Here is a 24,189-nt window from a genome sequence, read left to right on the forward strand (position 1 = left end):
GGCTGCGAGGAACTTCTAAAATAACGGACTAAAAGGATCTTACAATGCACGATCTAAAATACAATTTATAAAGACACTTTAAAATAGATGAATGTTAATAAAAGCAGTTTCAAACGATGCAGTCAGGCTAAACACACACGCACGCACACACACGCGCACACACACACGTAAATAGGTGCGGTTTTAGTCATCTGCCCTAATGTCTATTGCCCATGGTTCGATCACTAGGGCATACAGGAGCGGTGACGGGAAGCACCCCTGCCTAGTTCCCCTTACTAGCCCAAAAGACTGACTCCGCCCGATTTACTACCACTTATGCCCTGGGCCTTGAATACAGGGCCGATACCCAGCTTGCTCATTTCTCTCCCATTCCCACCAATGCCATTCCTACTGATGCCAGAACCCACAGCAGAAACGACCAACTGACACTGTCAAAGGTCTTTTCGGTGTTGAGAAATAAGATCAGAGCCCCTTGATCTTTGACTGTGGGCAGAATGAGGGTTTTACGGAGGTTGTCGGCCACATGTCTATTCCTGACGAAACCTGTTTGATCGGGATGGATCAGTCTTGGGAGGTATCTCTCCAACCTGGTGGCCAATACCAGTGCGAAGACCTTGGCGTCAACATTGAGAAGCGAGATGGGCCTATAACCCTGACAATGCATAGGGTCTTTCCTTGGTTTTAAAATCACTAATATTCTTGCCTCCAGGAAGGAGGGGGGCACCTCGCCTGTGTCACTAATGGCATTAAAGACACTCGCCAGTGGTCCTTCCAGCAGTTCTTGAAATTGTTTATAAAAATCGGCAGTGTACCCATCCTCACCTGGGGCTTTACTGGCATTCAATTTCCCTATGGCTATCACTACCTCCTCCTCCAAGACTGCAATTTCCTCTGGGGTGAGCTTCAGGATTGCCAGGCTCTCCAGATATGCCCTAACCACATGAGCCCCTGGTTCTGGCGCCTTCCTATATAGTGCTTCATAGTAATCTGCAACGCATCTAGGGATCCCTTCCTGTGGACCAACCAGCCCCTCATTTTTGTCCCTAATCTTTTCAACCCGCCTGTCCCCTCTACTACTCCAGACCCTGTTAGCCAGCAGCGACCCCACCCGGTCCCCTTTCTCATAATACTGTTTAGTGTACCTGATTTTCTTGACTACCTCACCTATAAGTGTAGCATGTAGAGACTGTCTCTTATCCCGGATAGTGTGTAGCAGACCGTTCCTGTCCCCCGCGGCCACCATTCGGCTGTGTCCTGAGTCGTCGTATTTCCTCTTGTAGTCTGTTCTCGATGAGCGAATCTCCTTCCCCAAGAAGTCTGAAGACTGGGTCCCTAAGCAAGACACCATTACAACGCCAACATGGAGTGACCCTTCTTTTTGCCTCAAATTGCCGTAACCATCTTGTGGTCCGACCACTTCACCGTCTCTACCTTGGGAGAGGCGATGTCATTCGTCTGCTTCCTCGGAACCAATAGGAAGTCTATCCTGGTATAGGTAAAGTGGTGGGGGGTGAAAAGAAAGTATAGCCACCCGCTTGAGGTATGAGGGTATGATGCCCTCCAAATGTCAACCCAAAAGTGATCCTGCTGGTCGAAGTTGGGTGCATACACAGTAGCTAGGGTAAACAAAACTCCATCCACCTGACTCTTAAACGCCAGGAATCTTCCCCCCCAAAACCCCTCTTGACGTGGAGCTCTTTCATGTGGAAGGATCTTGCCAACACAATTCCCACCCCTTCCTTTTTATGGTCCTTATTAGAGGCCCAGAACATAACATGTGTCCCTCCACCCCCTTCTTCAACGGTCGTTCTGTCCCCTGTTTAAAATGTGTTTCTTGTTGAAAACAGAATGGATAACTGAAGTGTCCGGAACAACCTTTTGTTTGGGGAGTTGAGTCCCTTGAGGTTAAGGGTTGCAACCTTCGGCTCAACCATATCCTTTTCTGGGAAATGTCTTTATACCAGGAACTTCTGCCCTTCCAGCGACCCCCGCTACACCTCCCCTGCGTGTGCCAGATCCCCTCCCTGCCCCTCCAAACCCCCCCAATTACACTCACTAACCCACTACCTCAACCCCAGAACCGAACCATAAACGCTCATGGCGTGCAGCCCAACTAAGTAGAGACACCTGGATTTCTCCAGGTCACCAGTTCATGTGGAAGCTAGCGGTCAGCCTTGCCTCCTCTTTGCCGACAAGCAGGCATACAAAAGGGAAAAGAGTCCAACTCCATGCCGAAACACAGAGTTATTTTGTCACCACCTCTTTATACTTCGGGGGCGGTGACTGCCGCACCCTCGACTTTCTAGCACGTCTCAAGCTCCCCTCTCTCCGGCATTTTTTAGGTTGGGCAAGTGCACTCTTAAAACGTTCCTTCAGCTGGCGCTGGCTTTCTCTTATTGGCTGCGCTTCCTCACTCTGCAGTTCCTTAAGGATTTTATACATGTTCTCGCCCTGATGTAAGACATAGTTCTACCCCTTGAGCTCAAATGCAGTGGCAAAGTGAAAGCGCCAATGATACCCCACCCCCTTTTCCTGGAGCCATCTCGTCAGGGCTCTACATTTACAGCGTTGATCCAGGGTGTAAACCGAGATGCCTTGAAAAATCTAGACCTGGGCTCCTTCCCATTCTAGCGTGCCCAGCTCATGTGCCCATTGGAGGATCTCTTCTTTGGCTTCCACCCATGAACAAACTTAACCCAAGGGTTAGGTGGAACTTTTGCTTTGGAGAGTTTCCTTTGCTTAAGGATTCACAATGTTCTTGAGGTCCTTTTTCCACTCCTTTCCTTCTGCTCTTATACACATCATGTTAGAGACTCATGGAGGGGGCAGACTCGTTTTTTAGGAAAGGGATTGTCCGATAAATATAGACAAAACAAATGGATTTTCATGTTCTCAAACAACATTTCTCTTTTTTAATTACTGAATTAAATGTTTGCGTTTTAAATTTGTTCACCAACAGGATTACACTCTGTTTTCTCTTCACATTTTCTAACCCTCCCTCTCTCATACCTGTAGACAATGTGGGCGGAGCCATGCTGACTTCTTTCACTTCTCCTGGCAAGGCCCTTGTGCTCTATGGTGTTTAGTACGGGTAGTAAAATATTGGATGTGGAGACATTCCTCCCTCCTCTACTGGGGTTGTGATTTACTTGGTTGGTCCTGAGGAACTCCAGGAGGCTTGCTATGTACGGACCTGGACATGTGTTGATCAAGCATACTCTGCTTACTTTTTTGGTATGGCTGGAGTAGGAGGCCTCTTGTCATGATTAAGAGGACACATTCATTAAATTGCTGGTCTTTTCGTTGAAGCCGAAGGACGTTTGGATTCCATATGTCAATACCTTGCTTGCAGCTATAAATATTTGTTTTGATGGTTGTGAATTTGCCTCAATAGGGCCAGATTCTGCTTCCTTAATTTGTTTGGACTTCACTTGTTATGCTTGAACAATTGCTTTTCATTCTACTGCCCACATGTCATTCTCCATTAACTTGGTCAATTTTGTACTTTACACCTTACAGAATAACTTGCATTGTCTTTTTTTGTTTTTCTTGGTTTGTACATTGTATTAACTTTTCTGTTAGATCAATAAACAGATATTAAAAACTTCTATTTTTTTGTCCTTTGTATTTGGTTTATTTAAACCTTTACAAAACCTGATCTTACAACAATAAAATATTTGAATACAATTAACACAACTGGCCAACAACTTAAAATTCAGTTCCTAATCATTAATTCATTACTGAAAAGAAACTATGTATAAATATACTATTATTATAAATTATTGCAATATAAAACTGAATTCAAACACAGGTCAAAAACCTCTATTTTGCACTTGCTAATTTACCAGTGTTATGGTAATATTGAGATGCAGTTTAAGAATGTCTACAAGATGTTAAACTATTTTTTCTGTGTTTTCTAGTGTAAATCGATAAAATGTATTGTTGGTGTACTGTATGTCATCTAAATTCTAAACCTACTTTCTCCTTTTCAGACGGATGTCACAGGAGCCTATGATACCATTCCTCATGCTAAACTTATAGAAGTGGTTTCGAAGATTCTAAATCCCAGTGATAACTATTGCATACGTCGCTATGCAGAGATATGGGTGGATCCTGCAGGACACATTCGGAAATCGTATAAAAGACATGTAGGATTTGATTTTCACTTCTACTACTAGTTTATCCTTAAATTGATGTCATTGTATGTCCAAGCCTAAAATTATAAAACTGCACAAAGTAAAATGTTAAAAAAAACGACATTGATAACAAATCATATCAAGGGAATATGTTTCACACAACGTCTTGAGTTGGCAGATTGTGGTCCTGTTGGTCCTGTTGGCAGGTATGGTGTGGTACTGCCAGTACAGATTGATTGTATAACTTCTGTTGCCTGTGTGGAAACCTGTAATCTATAGTGTAGAAAACCAACCTGGTGTATGCTTATACTGGTATATGGCTGGATACAAAAGTACCTGGCATGCGAAGAGCATGGTTAGATACAAAGAGGGAACATCCGACAGAGGGTAGGGGTTAGGCTAAAAACCCTGAACTACAAACGAAAGTTTGCGTTACTCCTCAAATTATTTAGTAATTAAATTATTCCAGCTGTTAATTTGTTCTCATTTGCATTATGCTACTCAAGCCAATATCGCTTACATATTCAGATGTTAGGTGACCAAGTACTCAACACATAAGCATGCATTTACTTTTTTCTATATACAAATATCCCCAAAAATATATTTTTCAGAAGTAAGGTGAGCAACAGTAAACGATTCCTACGTAAACCCTGAACAATTATACTAAACATCAAATCCACAGAAATGCAAATGTCACTTCATAAAGTAATCTTAGTTATTTCAAAACTCCTAACACAATTTTGATAAAAAGTACACACACAGTATAATATATCAACATATAATCACATGGAAAACTTGCACTGGATAACTCTAGCCATCACAGCACCTTGATTGAAATTCAAAAGAGAGGAAGAGCAGAAACATAAGATTGATCTTAAGTAAATTATGTTTGCTGTGCACCCCGAAATATAATGCCTATGTTAGAACAGAAAGATATATTCCTTTGTCAGTAAGTGAAAATTAAAAGTGAAAGAGTAACACATTGACATGTACATCACACTATCCTAATTGGTTGGTTGAAAGCATTGTTTATCCTAATCCTGGTAGAAGGGACTTGAAAATTGGCCAATGCTAGTCGCAAAGTGCAGACCAAAGCCAAAAGCGCTCAAAGGTTCCATAATCTATGCCCAATTAATTTGGTCAAATTTGCCATCTAATATATATATTGCCATCTAATGCCAGCAAGACACATTGCTGTTTTCTTTGTGTTCCACAAACTACAAGATCCATTATTCTACTAAAATGGTTGTATGGGCCACGTCTTGGGATAAACCATTTCTTGCTGGGCTTGACCAGTGTCAGGAGAACCTTTATTAGTCATGGAACTAGTATTTTGGCAAACATGTTTGCATCACGGTTGAAAAGGGTGATTGGACAATATGAAACACAATCTGAAGCCTAGTTTTAACATGAAGGTTGTCGTAGATTGTGCCATTGACTATGAGATTCAACCTGGAACCAGGATAGCATGCAATTATTTTGAAAGGTGAGGGGTTAACATTCCGTCAAATGTCTTTTTTTAAAAATATTTAAAAAACCATCAGGCCCTGGTGCCTTATTGCCTGGCAGAGATCTAATTGCTAACCTCCTCAGGATTAATATGTGTTTCTAAATCATTGCTATCAAGATGATGGAATAAGGGCAGATTGCAAGAAGATAAAACTTCATTCAAGTTGTTGATTTAAGGAAGAGCCACTTTCAGCACTTTATAGTCTGTGACAAACAGGATTCAATACTGCATCTAAATGTTCCTTAATGTAGCCACTAATAAATAATAAGCTTTGTTTCCTTTTATATTAAAAGTGTTTAGTGTATAGTAAGGATTGCTATGATCGGACCTCCAAATGTGCTTCCAATTGGCTTCTGTCTGATCTCAATGCTTCAGTAACTTTGTGTTAACCTATGCATGTATTCTCTTGTTCCTTTACCAGCACCTCTTCCTCCAAAGCTTCATGTGTTAATTCTCTAACTTTTCCAAATGCAGTGGGTTTGCTAATGATCTCCCTTCTAATCCCTGTTTTTCCAGCATCACTAACTGTTCTCGGATACAGGTCCCTATATCATTATCCTGAGAGCATCTTTGTAAAGTGTCTGTTCTGTTTGTTCTAATGAGATTATCCCTCACAATCAAATCATTTAAACTCCATTCTGAGCCAGATAGTAGTGGATGTGGGCAAATCATGCAATTTAAGGATAACCGTATCATGGTCCGAGAGACATCTTTGACCTATTGTTATGGAGGACAGCATAGGAAGCAGGAATGTTGCTACCAGGAACATGTCAATTCTAGAGAACCCCTCTATTAACATAGAGGTAGTGGGAGCAATCCCTCCCACCTGATGAAAGAATCTCTAAGCTTCTATCAAATGAAAGTCTCTTAAGATTCAATCAACTATAGGCAGATTTCTGTGCTCCGCCTTGGAGGGCAGCAATGTCTGCTCCATTTCAGAGCCCAAAACATAATTAAAGTCACTCACTATTACTAGTTTGCCCTCTTTGAAGCGGCCCAGTATGGGAAGCATCTCCTTGAAGAATTGGATCTAGTCTTTATTGGGAGTGTAGATCACTATAACAGTGTAAAAGGAATAAAATAACCTTGCGTTCAGCATCAGGTACCTTCCCTCAGGATTCTTGGAATTCCTTTTGTGTTGAAATTAGTTCTTCTCTGGAAAAGAACACCTCTTCTTGAGGCAACATACTGAGATAAGAAGTTTTTGCTTGGCAGACTGCATTAATCTTGGGTTAATAAACATGTCCCAAGCAAGAAAACATTTGTAGGATCCATATATTTATGTTGACGCATAATAGATCTCTATTTTGTGGGCATTGTAAGAACATGAACATTCAGGGTCACTATTTGTAGATCTTACATTTATATACACCCATGATGGCCCCAAGGTGGCCATGATTTATATTTAGATATCCCAGGGGGCACATCTTGGCCCGCAACCTGTTCAATGTGAAACATAAACCACCAAAGCCTGTGATTAAATGTTATGCAAATTAGAGCAATGGACAAATCTTTAATATTTTCTGTTCAGCATGGTAATTTGAGAACAGTGTCAAGTGATCCAATGCAGGCAGGCGAAGAAATGCCCCAGCCCCTGCAGGCAACCTCTACCACACTAACCCAACATACAAAAACAACATTGAAAACTCGAGGAACCCATGCACCCAGCAACTTGACAAGTACCTCTTTCATAACCCAATGACTGAACAATGCTGGTTCTGCAATTCAAGGTTCTGAGAAAAGTAAAGCTTAAAAAATGTATAATGCAGAATCATGAGTAAACATTCAGTAGAAAAACAAATATTAAGGGACATCCAAGTCTCTTGTAAGCTGCTTGTGTCCAGGTGAATGGCTCCCCGTCCCACTGCCACCATCCTGCCCTGCCTTTGTCCACCTCCTTTGCTTATTCTGGTTTGCATGGTCACAAATATTCACTGCATCTTAATCCTGGGGTGCACCCTCTGAATCTGTCGACATCAGGCTGACGCCTCTTCCTTCTTGGAAACATTATGTGACTGTCCCATGTGGATAAAGAGGAGTTGCAGACAAAGATTGCAATGTTATTATCCTGAAGCCAGTGTCTATGACCTGTTTGTCTAGATTAGTGATATATTAAAGGTTGTTTTATTTCTGGCACATCTTGTTTGAATTTTGGTCAGATCCCATGCCAAACGTTTTCAGAACATAGAAGCAAAAATTAAAATCACCTTGATTCTTAGGTAGATGTGCCAAAGAAGATCTCAAACAACTTTTCTGAGCACCAAAGGCCTGACGCTGTCATGTTCTATTAGGATCTTAAGGGGTTTTGTGTGCAAAATGGGTATTTTATTTATTTATTTATGTATTTATTTATATTTATATAGCGCGCAAGCAGCCCAGGGGCATTGAGGCGCTGTTACTTGCAATAACTTAGTTACATGGTACAGGCATAATAGCGATTGTTGACACATTATAAATACTACAAGACGACATACTGTTGTTACAGATATTGCATTTGGTCGTATATTACAACATATATGATAAGTATTTGTGCTGATGTGTCGTGCCTTATGTGAAGAGGGTCGTTTTCAGAGTTTTGCGGAAGGTGTTGAGGGAGTCCTCACCACGGATAGTGGGAGGTAGGACATTCCAGTGAGTGGGCGCGAGATAGGGGAAGCTGGATCCGCCCGCTTTTACTCTTTTTACTAGTGGCACAGAGCATGTTGGTGTACAGTGATCTGGTTGGGTTGGCCTGGTAGTGGAGACGGGGTGGATCCTTTGAGAGAGGTATGCTGGAGCAGTAAAGTGAATGCACTTGTGGGTCAGTGGTAGGGCTTTGAATACGATCCTTTCCTTTATAGGGAGCCAGTGGGCTAGTTTTCTGGCTTCAGAGATGTTTCTTTTAGCAATGCCTTGGGCTGCCCAGAGAGCATTGTTCTGTATTACTTGTAGTCTCTCTAAATTTTTGTTGGAGGTTCCTAGAAAGAGTACGTTGCAGTAGTCTAGCCTAGAGCCGGTGATGGCTCTGGCTTTGTTGGCGCAGTTCTCTTTGGAGAGAAAGGGTCTGACTGCGTTGATAAGTTTGGCATGATATGCAGCTGCGGATGCTATTGCGTTGACTTGTCTATCCATGGATAGGCTGGAATCCAGGTAGACTCCCAGAGTTTTGACAGAATCGGAGACCAGAATTTTAATGGCGTCAATGGTGAAGTGGCTGAATTGGGCATCTAGATTTTTTAGCGTGTCGGGGGAACCTACTAGGAGGAGTTCTGTCTTGTCAGAGTTGAGGCATAGTCCGTTGTCTGCCATCCAGGCTTGGATGGTGTTGTAGAGGTTGTTGAGGGTCAGGGAGTCAGTGTCATAGTTACCTGTGAGAGTGAGGAGGATCTGAGTGTCGTCGGCGTATGAGATGCCCATAGCGTCGAGGATGAGGAAGAGGGGTCGTGTGAAGATGTTGTATAGGGTGGGGGAGAGACAGGAGCCTTGGGGTACACCACAAAGTATAATGGTTGGTGACGCGGAGGCTAGGTCAGAGAATACTTGCATGGTTCTGTCTTGTAAGAAGGAGGTGATCCATGCTGTGGCCTCTGGGGAGAATTTGGCAGTGGAGGAAAGGTGGTGGCATAGGACGCCATGATCCACAAGGTCGAGGGCCGCGGATAGGTCAAGGAGTAGGAGAAGTGCTGGTTTACCCATGTCTCTAGCATCGTCCATCTGGTTTTTCAGGTTAAGTAGGGCGGTTTCGGTCCCGTGTCTGGGGCGGTAGCCAGATTGGCGGAGTCCAAGGAGTTTGTTCTCTTCAATGAAGTGCTGGGCCTTTAGGAGCCAATGAAAAACATGAAAAAAACATGGGGTTTTTGGATTATGTTTCAAGTCCTATCTAAGCCTTAATTATCTTTTTTTTAAAGTATGTTTTACTTTTTTATGTTTTCAGGTGGCTACTATGGATGATTTTCTACCAAACACAAAGATGTTTGTATCCCATCTTCAACAGAATGGCTCTCTTAAACATGCAATACTGGTTGAACAGGTAAGTCATTTTTATTAATGAGTCTCTTTTATAAAACATATTTGATTGAGTAATCAAATTATATTTAAAAAGCCGGCTGACTTTTCTTTGCTTATTTTGTATGAAATATGAAAAACTTGTTAGGGTTGACTGACTACTAATTTTTCCATTTTATTTGTATATTCCCATCTTGTTCCTCACTATCCCATCACATCTTCTAAAGGATAAAAAACATTGTAAAGTATCAGAGTACTAGTGGAAAAGCCTGTCTCTACTGGCTAATGTGCGTAAAGGAAGAGTGTAGATATATTATGTGGTGTTATTTATGTTATAGAAAATCAATTTACTTTGTAAAGGATCTTGCTCCTTTTACGTGGAGGAATAGTAATCTCAAACTAAATCTCACAGAATCCGTTGTAAGTTCAACATAATACATACAGCCAAATGCATCTGCTCCTCATTGTCTTGGATTCCACTTGTGGGTTTTGGACTCAAATATTTAATGTTGAGGGATGTCGGAGTAATGCAATTCACACGCAGCATGATTCGAAGTAGACATGAAATCATCAAATAAAGTAAATTGAAGTCAAATCATTTACATGAAGAATATTATTGCTTTCCAGCATGGGGTCTGGCATAATTCACATGCTCATGAATATTCCCTGTCGTCAGGATGGGAATTCTCAGTCTCTGGGTCATACTGCCCCCAGCCAATGACTGCCCTCTACCTAAGCCCCTCCTCTGGCAGCCATCTTCAGATTTATACCGCACGTTCAAATGTTGGGAGTCCTCGTGCTATAGCTCTCAAGATTTTACTGCGTTTTGTGATTTTTATTTTCTTCTTGGAGGATTCCAGAAGCTTCTTTGAGGCCTACCCCATGTGGGCATGGCAGAGGAGAAAGACGACTCGGCGCCTCTCTTCAAGGTTTGCCCCGACTGCAACCTATGGAACGTCATTTCAGACAATGGACATTCCCTGTGCCTCTACTGCCTACATTATGACCAGTTGCATGTGGAGGACGTCTGCGTGGCTTGTCGGGAGATGGTGCTGCACACGTGGGCCGACCGACGCAAGCGCATCAACGAGTGGATGCAGACTAAGGCCCCGGCTGTCACAGGTTTCACCCCTTCTCACCTGTCTGTGTTGTTTACTGGAGCTCTTTAAAGGAGTTTTCTTGCGCACAGTTCAGATTTTGTAGAACGCCGTGCAGACGTCGTCGGGTTCCAGCGTGCAAACAGCGTTCGACTCCAGGAACGTTCAGGATGTCCGGGAAATCCAGGAAAATGAAGAAGAGTGTACTCGGAAAACGGGTACACAGAGGTCTGGGAATCAGGAGCAATGAAAGAGGGGAATGAATGAGGAAGGGTATTTAGGGACCAGGAAACCAGGAATCAAGAAGTCGGCGAGAGCGAACTACGGCAACACACGTCTAGCCAAAGCAAGTGGTAGCGTTGAGACGCGCGGGGCCGTGGGGCGTGGCTTATTTGTAGAACATGCTACGTCCGACGTAGATGCTGGTAAACAACGTTCCGAGTTTGACGCCCATGTTGGGAGTACTGCAGAATGCAAGCCCTGATGTGTCAGGGACCAGGAAGTCCAAAAGGGACGTGTCCGGCGGTTCATGACACCGGCAGCATGCCTCCCCTGCCCAGAAGAAGAAAGCTGAGCGGTCTTCTAAGACCTTTGAGGGCGACCCTCCCGCGGGGCTCAACATAACTTGTCCAAGCATTGTGAGTCCACTACCTCCGGGAGCGTCGTTGCAACGGGCTCCTCGGCGGCCAGGGAGAGTTCAGCGTATCCAGCACCTTCGACTACCAGCCAATGCTCAAGTTCTTCGAAAAAAGAGGAATTCGGACCATTCGGGTAAGCTTTTGGAGAAGACCCAGCCCGGCCCGATGGAGAAGGCCAAGGGAGAGTGGGGTTCTGACCCTCCCCCTAAGGCAAAGGCCGCGGACTCGGCCAGGACCATGAAGGTCCAGGTGCATCACACGAAGGCCCACGCATCCATTGACGTGGTAGCAGCGTCCCTCGCGAAGACCGCCCGTTTTGGATTCACCGGACACGGTCCCTAAGGCGAAGGTATCCCTGCCTGCCAGGAGAGAGTCCTTTCCAGCCCATCGACAAGACTCTGGAGAAGGTGATGCCCATCATTTCACCAAAACTGTCTCCCTTGGTCGCAGAGAAGGGGGGGGCATGGTAGTCCTTCAGGGCATGGACATTTCTTCAGAGGAAGAGCTCACCAGCCTCCTGGTCCTCCTGGAAGGGAGATGTGGCGAGAGAAGGCCCTACGGGGGGATCCCGACGAGGGCGACGACTACGGCAAGGAGACCGACAAGGAGCAGCAAGGCAGTGACGATGGAGCGGATCAACCTAAGCCGCAAAAGCGCCCCGGTCCCCGTCGCCTCCACCCCAGAAACCACCTGGGTTATCTCAGTGGACATTCTTATGGCTCTGCATACCCTGTGCTTGGAAATCCAAACAAGGATGCCTCTTACGGCGGCAGCCCCACCCGTGGCTCTGAGGCCATCGGAGGAACCACCACCCAAGAGGAGGAGAGTTCATCCCCCTCTGCCTTTTCAGCCCTCTCCTTCCTTTCCCCCACCAAGGGATGACACGGAACCAGACACGGCAACGACGGGCATGGACGACTACAGCAGCCTGGGGGATCTCGCGTCTCCGCCGGCCATATCTTCACCGCCCAACGAGATTGGCTCGTTCTACGCCATAATCTCCAGGGCCTCAGAGCTGTTCCAGCTCGCCCCGGAGGAGAAGAAGAGGGTTTCGACCGTACTTTCGATCCCGTTATTGGATGACATTTGGGACGAGGGTTTGTCCCTCATGAAGAACCCTTCATCGCTCCGGCGAAGAGGGATCGCTACGAAATGAAGTACAGAGTGCCGGACTCTGCCCCTAAGTGTTTACGGTCCCAGCTGTTCCCAGACTCTGTGGTGTCGGCGGCAGCTAAGAAGAAGTCTTCGGGCTCATCCTCATCGGTGGCCTCCTCCCCCACGGATGGTGAGGGGAAGAAGTTGGATGCCATGGGGCGAAGAGTGATCTGGTCACCAGCAACGACCATCAAGGCGGCGAACGCCCTCGCCATCGTGGCGTGTTACGACAGGGAACTTTGGTTCAAGATGGCCCCCCTCCTGGACTTCCTTCCCCACGACAAGCTGGTTGAGGCGCTAGAGATTCTACAGGAAGGAGAGGTGGCTTCGGAACATGCCTTTAAAGTGGCCACAGTCATTTCCGACACAGGATTCCGCCAAATGGGCAACAGCGTATGCCTTCATTTGCGAAGCTGGTTGAGGGCCACACATTTCTGCCAGGATGTTCAGTCAAAGGTGTTGGACATGCCCTTCGACGGGGACAAATTGTTTGGAAAGACTGTGGACTAGTCTCTCCAGGCCATCAAAGCAGACACTGAGACGGCTCATGCCCTGGGCAGGCTTCAGCAACAGCGGCCGTCATTTTGGACTTCTGCAGGAAAATCCCAAAGTTCCTCTAAAGGATTCGGAGGAGGTGTCTCGTCCTACTGTCAGCCCCCGCTCATCGGCCCAGGAGACCTACTACAGGGGCCACGCCAAGTCTGGATGTGGATGTCGTCATTGCCCAGGCCCCCAAGGCGGCGCTTTGACGTCAAAACAAGATTCAGGCTCCCATATGTGCACCCGGGTGGGAGGCCGGCTGGGAAACTTTGTCATTGTGTGGAAGAACATCTCCACCGACCGTTGGGTGCTGGATGCTCTTGCCCATGGGCACACCCTAGAGTTCCAATGGAAGTGTCCAAGGATCCCACCAGTGGTCTGTCAGGAAAACCACATCCCTCAGCTGTTGCTGGAGGTACGGGCCATGTTAAGAAAGTGGGCAATCAAGCTCGTCCCGAAGAAGCTCCGGAGTGTACTCTCGTTACTTCCTCGTCAGAAAGAAGACCAGCGGTTGGAGGCCCATTCTGGACTTCCGCCATCTGAATAAGTACATCAAGTCCCAAAAGTTTTGGATGGTGACCCTTCAGGACGTGCTAGGACAGCTGGAAGAGGGGGATTTTCTATCATCGCTGGACTTGGAAGATGCCTATTTTCACATCCCCATACACAAGGGACACCGCAAGTACCAACGCTTTGTGGTTCAAGGACATTACTACTAGTTCAAGGCCCTTCCCTTCGGGTTGAAGTCGGTGCCACGAGTATTCACCAAGTGCCTGGCCCCGGTGGCGGCGCAGCTACGTCTACGAAGGATTTACGTGAACCTGTACCTTGACGACTGGCTCATCCGGGCGAACTCAAAGGACATTGCCGTCGACCACATGAAGAAGACAGTCCAACTCCTGAAGGACCTGGGGTTCTCAATAAACTTTGTGAAGTTCTGCTTGACTCCATCGCAGGACGCACTGTTTCTGGGAACCCGACTCAACAGTGTCGTGCCTGGCGTCTCCGGAGGAGAGGATCACGGCCATCTTGGGCAAGGTACAACGGCTGTTGGCCCTGAAGTTCGCAAGGGTGAGGCCCATCAAGTCCCTACTCGGCATGATTTCGTCATGCATATACCTCCTTCGGCTGTGCAGGCTACGGATGCGGCTGCTGCAGGAGTTCCTCGATGCCCGCTGGATACAAGTGGCGTGGATCTTTGAGGACAAAATCACACTCGACGAGTTTCCGTCGAGCAATACAGTCGTGGGGAGTGCGTGCACTTCTGTCCGCAGGTGCAGCTTTCCAGACCCCACCTCATCAGGAAACGGTCAGGACGGACGCCTGCCTGGAAGGATGGGGAACCCATTCCGGAACTCTTCATGCAAGAGGCCGGAGCATGGGGGATACATTCTCTTTCCCATGCGACGGCCTCTTTCTGTATGCGTTCCATCCATTGCCGTTGCTTCTTCGACTAGTCGATCAACTCAGACGGTCCCGGTGCAGGATGATCCTCGTCGCACCGGCGTGGCTGAGACACATATGGTACCCGGACCTTCTGGACATGTCAGCGTGCCCTCCAGTCAAGCTTCCGGCAGATGCAGATCTTCTCGCCAGGGAAGGAGGCGTGATTCTGCACCACTACCCAGGATCGCTGATCCTAAAGGCCTGGCTCCTGCAACACTAGAGTTTGGGGACTACGATCTCCCAGCGGATTGTAAGAAGGTGCTTGCCAAGGCCTGTTAGGCAGAAACCTGTGCAGTTCCCTCTGGGACCACTGCAAAAGATTTAAGACTACAGGTGTTTGGCAGTAAACCCACTTGGTAGCAGTCTGTACCACACAGATTCACTTGGTAGCTGTGGCTGAGCAGTCAGACTTCCCTCAAGAAGAGTTAGGCAGTATACAGAGTATTCACAATAGGTCAAAAGAACACAGTAGAACAAGCAAACACTGACCAGAGCTTGGTGTAAAAGAGAGATAATTATTTATTTAAAACCGCATCTAATAAAACACACTGGCACTAATATCAAGCAGTTCAAAAACACGGTCACTAAAAGATATACACTCTCTTAAAAGAATATTAGACAAGTCTTGAGTAAAGCCCTACTTATTTTCAGACAGCGGTGAGCGATTAACGCAGATGGCACTCTAATAATTCGGTTTAAAAGGGAGAGAAAGGCAGAGCCTAAATTGAAACAGATCCCAACACTTTCAAAAGAACACAGCAGGAGAGGAAGGCAGAATCAAAACCGTGAAGTTAGAGTTCAGAAAGCCGGATCCACTTTAAGAGGATCAGAATGAAATGTGTCCAAGGTCACACGGTTGAAAAGTGCACAAAAGTCTCGAAAAGGTTAAGAAAGAAGTTGGACCAAAAGAAAGGGACCATTTAGATGGTCAAGGCGGCCAGCCCAGTCCAGAAGGTTAAGGGATTATTATTACCTTGTAGCAATCTTTAGAAAGGGAGGCCTGGCGGACACAGTACCTTAAAGTGGTGAGAATAATCCAGCGGGGGCAGTTGTTCCTGGCAGTGGGTGCAAGTTGGTGCTTAGTCCGCAGGAAGAGAGGATCTCGTCGGGGAGGAAAACAGGAGTCCGTTGCACTGCCAGGGAAGAAACTAGCCGCGGAGTTCTCAGTCAAAAGGAGCGGTCCATTGGTTCGCAGTCCAGTGGTAAGTGGCTATCCGAATGCCGGGGTGCTTGGCACGGGCAATTCGACCACAAGACATCCTGGGATGCGAGAAAAAGAAGGTAAACTGGTTGTGCCCACCAGTCAGGGGAAGAAGACTCTCCAGCCGGGTGATCTTCTCTGTCGTTGGGAAGTGGTGAGACGGTTCCGCAGGGCTCCACCGGTCGTGTCATCGTAGCAGGTCGGCTCAGCTTCTCCCTCGTCAGGTTTTCAGGTCCTGTGGCGGCTTCTGAAGTTCCAGTCCCCAAAGCCCTGCTTTTATGCAGCACACCCCCATTCACTCAGCCCAGCTGTCAATCAAACATGCTAAGTGGTGAGCCAGCCGGCTCACCACTTGGGCCAGTCACACAAGAGTGCGACTTGAGTTACCAAGGTAACTCAGTCGAGGGTGCCTAAACCCCCTCCTACACCCCCTGTGGTACCCAGACAGAGTGGCACCACTTTTGGAGGCTTCTGTGGAGAAGCCCGCCAAAAAGTGGAACAAAGGGCTCGACTTGGGTTGGAGTCACAGAAGAGAACTCAAACGGCATTTTTAGAATCGAGTTCTGGCAAGAAATACGAACCGGCGAATTAATATTAAATAAATAAACTGGCGGTATGTTCGAGGCTATAAGAATTAAATAATTAAAGTTGGTAGCCTCGAACAATGGGCAGTCGAATATAAAAAGTAGTATCCACTGCCACCAGCCAAAACTCGATCAAGGGGGACTGAGATGTGCCCCCTCGACTAACAGACCCCGGGGCAATCGAATTGCCCCGACCAGTACGTCCACAATATGATGGTTTGTACTGGTTTCTGTTCATAATTTGGGACTAGTAAAGCCAATGGTGACTTTACATGCCCTGGGAGACAGTAGTCAGTCCCAGGGTATGGAGTCTATGGTGGGTTGTCACTATGACACCCCTGTGTCACTGAACTGAGGGTGCTGTGTAACACACATAGTAAAAAACACATTCACAGTCAAAGGAACCCCTCAAATCATGTCCAAGAGTGTGAGGAAAAGAGACTCACTCTTGGCAGGAGAAAAAAACAAACTCCAGAAATCCAGCAAAGCTGCTGGGGGACTCACTAGGTTGGGAAATTCAGCCTAAACAGAGAATTCTCCCTAACACTGCCCCCCCCGGACTAAGGGACAGGAGGATTTAATCCACTCCTGGATGAATCTCATACCTCTAGTCGATGACATACATCCTAGAGAGACCATCAGCATGTTGGTGGTGACACCCTGACCTGTGCTCAATGGTGAAATCAAACCCTTGCAGGCAGATTGACCATCTTAATAGTTTTGGGTTTTCCCCTTTCATTTGCATTAACCATCTCAAGGGTTGGTGGTCAGTCTGAATGACAAAAGTAGAACCATACAAGTATGGCCTAAACTTCTTCAGAGCCCACACAATAGCAAAACACTCTCGTTCAATGGTTGCCCACCTTGTTTCAGGATCCTTCAGTTTTCTACTGATGAAACAAATGGGGTGCTCCCTACCTTTCCCATCCAGTTGACTGAGGACTGCACCTATTCCTACATTTGAAGCATCTGTCTGCACAATGAAAGTTTGGTGGTAGTCAGGAGCTCTGAGTACTGGGGCTTGTGGTAGTCAGGAGCTCTGAGTACTGGGGCTTGGCAAAGAGCCTTCTTCACGGTTTCAAAGGCCTGATTGCATTCCTCATTCCACCTAACCTTTTCAGGGAATTTAGGAGAGGAGATGACATTCAGTGGAGAAGCTATGGCCCATAGTTCTCTATGAAATTCCTGTAGTACCCAGTGAGGCCTAAGAAGGCTCTCACCTGGGTCTGAGTAGTAGGTGTTGTCCAATTTTGCACAGCTTCAATCTTACTGGTCAAAGGCCTTATTTCTCCACCTCCTACCTCATGTCCAAGGTAGACCACTTTACTCTGTCCAATCTGGCATTTACTTGCCTTTATGGTCAGATTGGCCTTTTCAAGAGCCTGCAAAACATATCTCAGGTGGTCCACATGTGCTTCCCAGGAATTCCTGAACACTGCTATGTCATCCAAGTATGCCATGCAGAAGTCCTCCATCCCATTCAGAACCTGGTTTACCATCATTTGAAATGTAGCAGGTGCATTTTTCAATCCAAAAGGCATAACCTTAAACTGGTATAAGCCAACTGGGGTAGAAAATGCAGTTTTCTCCTTGGCATGGTCTGTCAGGGCTATTTGCCAATAGCCTGATGTCAAGTCAAATGTGCTGAGGAACTTGGCTGCACCAAGTCTATCCACCAACTCATCTGTCCTTGGCAAAGGGTGGGCATCAGTCTTAGTGACTGCATTAAGAGCTATGTAATCCACACAGAATCTAAGTTCTTTAGATCCTGCCTTTGGTAATAACACAACTGGGCTAGACCATGGACTAGTAGAGGGCTCTATTACCCCGAGATCAAGCATCTTGCTGACCTCAGCTTTGATGTGGCTTCTTACATTCTCTGACATTCAATATCCTCTGCTTTTGACTGGCAGACAGTCACCAGTAAGTATGTCATTCAGCCTGGTGAAAGTGAGAACAGGGAGGCAAACTGATTTAACATAGATTTGCACTCCTCCTGTTGCTCAGGTGTCAGATTTGAAGAGAGATTTACTCCTTCAATCTTTTCGTCTAAAGGTAAGCCTCGGAGGAGATCAGGAAGAGCTTCACTCTCCTTCTTCCTCTGATGATGCTAGAAGCAAAGCTCCTACATCAGGTCTGGAGACCTACGCTTTTAGTCTGTTGGTGTGGAAGACTGTTGGAGCCTCCTTGGGATTGCCCAAATCCACCAGATAGTTGACCTCTCCAAGTTTACCCACAACCTTGAAGGGTCCCATCCATTTGTCTTGCAAGGCCCTCTGCCTTGTTGGAATCATAACGAGAACTAGCTGGTCCTGAGTAAACTCAACCATGTTAGCCTTTTGATCATACAAGTGCTTGACCAATGCTTTTCCAGCTTTCAAGTTATCACTTGCTTCTGCCATCATTTGTGACATTCTTCTTTGGAGACCTATCACATAGTCAGTCACTCTGACTGGCTTGGGGGAAGGAGCACTCTCCAACCCCTCCTTGATCAGGGCCAATGGGCCTCTGACCGATGACCATAAAGAAGTTCAAAGGGAGAATAACCTACTCCCTCCTGAGGGACTTCTCTATAACCACAGAGAAGGCATGGCAGTAGCAGGTCCCACTTTCTTTTAAGGGGGTCCTCTAAAGCACCTATCATGCTCTTCATGGTTCTGTTGAACCTTTCAACCAGCCCATTTGTCTGAGGGTGGTATGCGGTTGAGAACTTGTAAGTAACTCCGCAGGTTTTCCACATGGCTTTCATGTAGTCGGACATAAAATTTGACCCCCTGTCAGAGATTACTTCCTTTGGAAACCCAACCCTGGTAAAAATACCAAGGAGGGCCTTAGCCACAGCCAGAGCTGTAACAGTCCTCATAGGAATTGCCTCAGGGTACCTAGTAGCATGGTCTACTACAACAAGGATAAACCTGTTGCCTGAGGAGGTTGGAGGATCAAGGGGACCAACAATGTCAATCCCTACTCTCTCAAATGGGACTCCCACTACAGGGAGAGGCACTAAAGGTGCCACATTCTTGGAGCCAACCTTACCAGGAGACTGGCAGGTGTGGCAGCTCCTGCAGTGTTTATCTACTTCAGCCCCCATCTTTGGCCAATAAAAGTAGAGTGGGAGCCTTTCCTTAGTCTTCTTGAAACTCAAGTGACCAGCCAAAGGAATCTCATGGGCTAACTGCAAGAACTGTGGTCTGTTCCCTTGGGGTACTAGAAGTAGTTTGTTGTCCCCAGGTGCAGACTCCGTTGGTTCACTGTAGAAGAGGCCATCTTCCCAGTGTAACCTATATTTCCCAGGCTCTTGCCCTTCAGCCTGAGCATCTGCCTGGTGGCGAAGACCTTCCAGAGTTGGACATTCTCTCTGTCCCTTACTGAAGTCTGCCCTGTTGGGTCCACCTTCTGCCAGTAAAGACTGCAGCTCAGGATGGTCAACAGGATCCAGATCTTCAATGAGTTCCTGGCCTTCCACTAGCTCTTCCTCAGAGTCTAGTTCAACCACACAGGGTTGTACCTCCCTCCCAGCCTCAGCTGGAGGGGGAGTTACTGGTGTAACTTTGGACAACCTAGGGGAAGTCCTTGTTGGCTGCACTGGAGTGCTGGCTGTGGAGTTCTTTTTAGAAGTTTTAGGTTTCCCTTTTTCTTCTAGTTTCTTAGAGACAGCAACTGACATCTCCAGTGGAGCAGGAGTGATCTCTTTCTTCATCATCTCCTTGGGAGCACCTCTCATGGTTCTCTCCCTTGCAGGTCGGGTGAGCTCCTGTAACCTTTTACTAGGAGGTCTGGGGGTATGTGACACTACTCCAAGAGTTTTCAAGTCATTACCCAACAGAACCCTTCCTGGCACCTCACTTTGTATGCTGACAGGTATCTTCACAGGCATGTCATTACACTGGATGAGAACTGGTAATTGGGGAAGCATCTGCACACGCCCTCCAGCTAACTTGGTGAGGCGTCTGGGTGCCTTAGCAACATCCTCAGCCTGAAAAAACGATTTGTCCACCACAGTTATGCTGCCCCCAGTGTCCATAATGGCAGGAGTCTCCTGACCATTCACCTGGACACTGTCCTTTATAATACTCTTTAGTATTATCTGGGATAGAATTATAGACATCTAAGTTCTGTTGTTCCCACAAACCCAGAGACACTAAAGAAACACTGGCTGAGACTCCAATGGGTTCATCAGCCAGTAATAGAAAGTTTCCACTTGCCATTTGTACTTCCTCCTCTGGAGCAAAGGCTAAGGAGACAAGCTGGACCCCTGAAGGTTTACCCTTACATCTGGGATCTCCTTTCACATGGTCAGTAGAGCCACAAACAAAGCATTTACCAAATGCTTTCTGGAATGGTGGCTTGTTCTGACCTCCTTCTGGTTTGGCACCAGGAGGTACACTAGCCTGATTTGGTTTCCCTTGTGACTTACCATTTTGGTTTTGTTTGGGGCCCTCTTTGGAATTGGAATTATTAGAATTCTCTTTGGAGTCCTTTTTTGGCTGTTTTCCCTCATCCTTTTTCTGAGTAGCCCCAGAATCCTTGTGAGTGGCCCTGTTGGCAACCCACAAGTCAGCAGCCTTGGCTAACCTCCTGGAATCTAATTCCTTTGAATCAGCCAAGTGCTGTCTGAGCTCAGGAGAGCAGGCATCATAAATTGACTCCAATGTTACAAGATTCTTCATTCCTTCATAGGTGTTAACCCTGTAACCCTTAATCCATCCCTCTTTGTTTTTCAAACTTTCACTCACCCAGGTAGCCCAAGGGGTACCATCGTGCTTTTTGAGGGTCCTAAACCTCTTAAGGTACTGGGAAGGGGTTTTCCCAAATCTAGCTATTAAAGCTAGTTTCACACATTCATAATCCTTCTTATCCACCTCCCCCAACTCCATTACCACATCAGTTGCAACAGGGGGAAGCCTAGAGAACAACCAGGGAAGTAACTAATTCCCTGTGATGTCCTGGAGCCCATGATTATACTCAAACAGTTTTACCCAATCCAACACATCCAATTTAGGTTCATACATACCCACTAATTCCTTAGACATCCAGGGTCTTTTGGGACTGGAACTCCTAGAGGAACCAGAGGAGAGAGAAACATTTTCCACAGACAACTTTTTCATTTCTAGTTCGTGATTAAGCTCTATTTCTCTGAGTCTTAACTCAGCTTGCTTCTGCTCAGCCTGGGCATTCATTCTTCTGAACTCTAGCTCTTGGTTTCTTTCAGACTGAGCAATAAAACTTTTGTACTCTAATTCAAGCTTCATTTTATCAAGTTAAAAATAAGCAGGGTTACATGTAGGACCTGGTATAGGGCCAGTAGGTACAGTAGGTAAGGCAGACAGAGGCTCAGAGTGGCTAACTTCATTAGGTTCACTTTCCTCTTCTGACTCATTATCAAGACTTTGATTCAGATCAATACCATCACTGTTTTCTACATTTGCTGGGGGGGTAGATTCCTCTGTACCACCCAGACTTTGGTTTTCTAACAATCTTTCTATAAGTTTCATTTGCTTGCCCTTCTCAGAGAGATTCTTATGTCTACACAATACCTTTAAGCAATCAGCAGTTTTGGCAGACAATGATTCTAGGGTATAACTCTCCATAGTTTAGTTTAGTTTGTTTATTTATAAAGCGCATCCGAACCCTCAGGTAACTGGGCGCATAGTCATGTGTACAGCAAGGTTACATATCGTTGCACAAACATCGTATAACAGACAGAGCGTACATTAGTCCAAGCTCTGAGTGCTTACATACAAGAGTAGAATATACCAAGAAAAGAGAGGTATGTACAAAGAATATGGGACGAGAAATAATAGTTACAGTGGCTAATGCGGACCAGGTTACAGGTTGGTCCTGAGTATGCTGTAGGTAGAGTAAGCATTGCTACAGGTGTAGAGCGGCGGCTAGCAGGTCATGATGGTGTTAATCTGGGTGTTTAGGCTAATAGCCAAGATTTTACCATAGCTCTGAATGGCCAGAATGCGACTTCCGATCTAATTGTAGTGGGGAGGTGTCAGGACCGATGGGGGGTGTCTGTATTTCCGCACTCTATATGGTAGAGGGGAGGCACAGAGGACCCCAGCCAAGATTCTCCAATACGGTAGCAATGGACGAGCAATCGAGGCCTAGCTTCTCGGGAGGTGATGCAGGCTGGTTCTTAAGTACAGTGTAGTCCCCAAGCCCCCACAAGGAATGTCCACACACTGTATTACTGAAAACACAGTCTTGATATAATTAATATTCAAAGGTTATGTACACTTATCACAATAACGCACTTTGTGCTCCGGAAAATCAACAATGGTAAATATCTACAATTCTAAAGTGGTACCACTAATATTCGATTAGAGTGCATCAACAAGACTGTCAGAATGCCACACAGATCAATAGCAAGGAAACCAGCAATAGAGAGAGGGGAGAAAGCAGACGGATGAAACAATAGGCAGACGACTGGCCCCTACCACGGGACGCAGTTCTGAGTGGAGATCCCCCCACCTGGGCAACCTGCAAAATAACGATATATAAAACAGCCCAGTCCATATATTGTTCAAGAGTCTCGTTCTCTCCTACAATGTTTTTACCCCCCCAATGTACCTGGTGGAGTAGAGTTCGTCGGCGAGGCGTCGACAGATCCTTCTTGAGTGACTCCCTTTAAGGAAGGAGCCACGGATCGTCGAGAGGCGTCGCGGACTCGGGGTTCGGTGTCGGGGAATCGACGGCCCTTCTTGAATGCCTTCCCTTTCAAGCGGGAGACACGGGGCGTCGAACGTCCGACCGGGAACCGGGTAGAACGCCGTCGATGAGGCAGCAGGCTTCGATCCAAGCGGTGCTCGTCGACGACAGAGCGTTGGCGTCCTGCAAGGAAGAGGCGTGCGGGGCACCTCGGTGACGATAGTTCTGAACCGCAAAGAGATGAGGAGGAACTGTGGCCCAGCAAGGGCGTCGAGTCGTCGGCGTCTCTGCGGTCTTTGGGTGGCGGGAAACCCACCGGCGGATACTCCTCGGCGCGTCGACGGTCAGGCCTTCTCCAGCAGGAGACGGACACGGCGATGCAGACGAGAGCGTCCGTTGATCAAGAGAAAGTTCTTAGGCAAACGGGAGCACGGCGGCTCCAGTCGGCGACAGCGGTCGTTGACAGTGGCGGACAACAGTCCGGGCGCTTCTCTTTGGGATTCCGCAGCAGTCCCCGTCTCCGGTCGGCAGCCTGTCGTAGGTCTGTCTACCAGGGAGCGTTGGCAAAGATCAGCTGTGCACGATGGTCCCTCGTAGCTCGGGAAGAGGGCGCCTTACCAGGTCCTCTCTGGGTCAGTCCTTGGAGACACAGCAGCTTTCAGATCGTGAAGGAGAGCAGCAGCAATCCTTCTCCTCCAGCAGGGCCTCAAGGTCAAGGGTCAGTTACTCCAGTTACTCGTAGTGGACTTCAGCTTCTGAACAATTTCCAGTGGTGAGAGGTCCCCAGATATACTATCCGGTCTCTCATCCATACTGCTGGCACATACTCAGCAGCCAATCGTACAGAAGGGCATTCATGCAGTCGGTCAACCAATCAGGCACGCAGGGCATTCAGGCCACTCTTCTCCCGCTCAGACACTCACAACAAGGAATGTGGATTGAGACAAGTACTCAGCCATTCAACACTACACACTGCATTCAGGCCAGTTTCGGGCAGGGCTGTCTCAGTCTTTGTCCCTCATGACAGAAACCAGACAGCCACAACAAGGAGTGCATATTGGTCACACTCTCCATTCACCCAGGTCCCACCCACAGGAGGTACCCACAACATACAGTCAGGGGGAAGGCTCCAGTCAGTCTAGCTGGGCCTTCACAACAACACCATATATGGAACTTCCACCCAACAGCCAGTCAGGGGGAAGGGACAGAGTCAGGGCTTCCCGGGACTTTGGGAAAACAAG

General features: G+C 46.8%; 1 protein-coding gene across 1 annotated transcript in view; it reads left to right on the forward strand.

Moving 5' to 3' along the window:
* Nucleotides 1-24,189, forward strand: part of TERT (telomerase reverse transcriptase) — a 679,541-nt gene that overhangs the window by 248,828 nt on the left and 406,524 nt on the right. Inside the window, exons 6-7 of the mRNA XM_069613652.1 lie at nucleotides 3,993-4,148; nucleotides 9,560-9,655. Coding sequence (XP_069469753.1) covers nucleotides 3,993-4,148; nucleotides 9,560-9,655 — 252 coding nt within the window. The remainder of the gene's footprint in view (nucleotides 1-3,992; nucleotides 4,149-9,559; nucleotides 9,656-24,189) is intronic.

This window comes from Ambystoma mexicanum, chromosome 5p (assembly GCF_040938575.1).
Source record: "Ambystoma mexicanum isolate Mex_15411 chromosome 5p, UKY_AmexF1_1, whole genome shotgun sequence".
NCBI lineage: Eukaryota > Metazoa > Chordata > Amphibia > Caudata > Ambystomatidae > Ambystoma > Ambystoma mexicanum.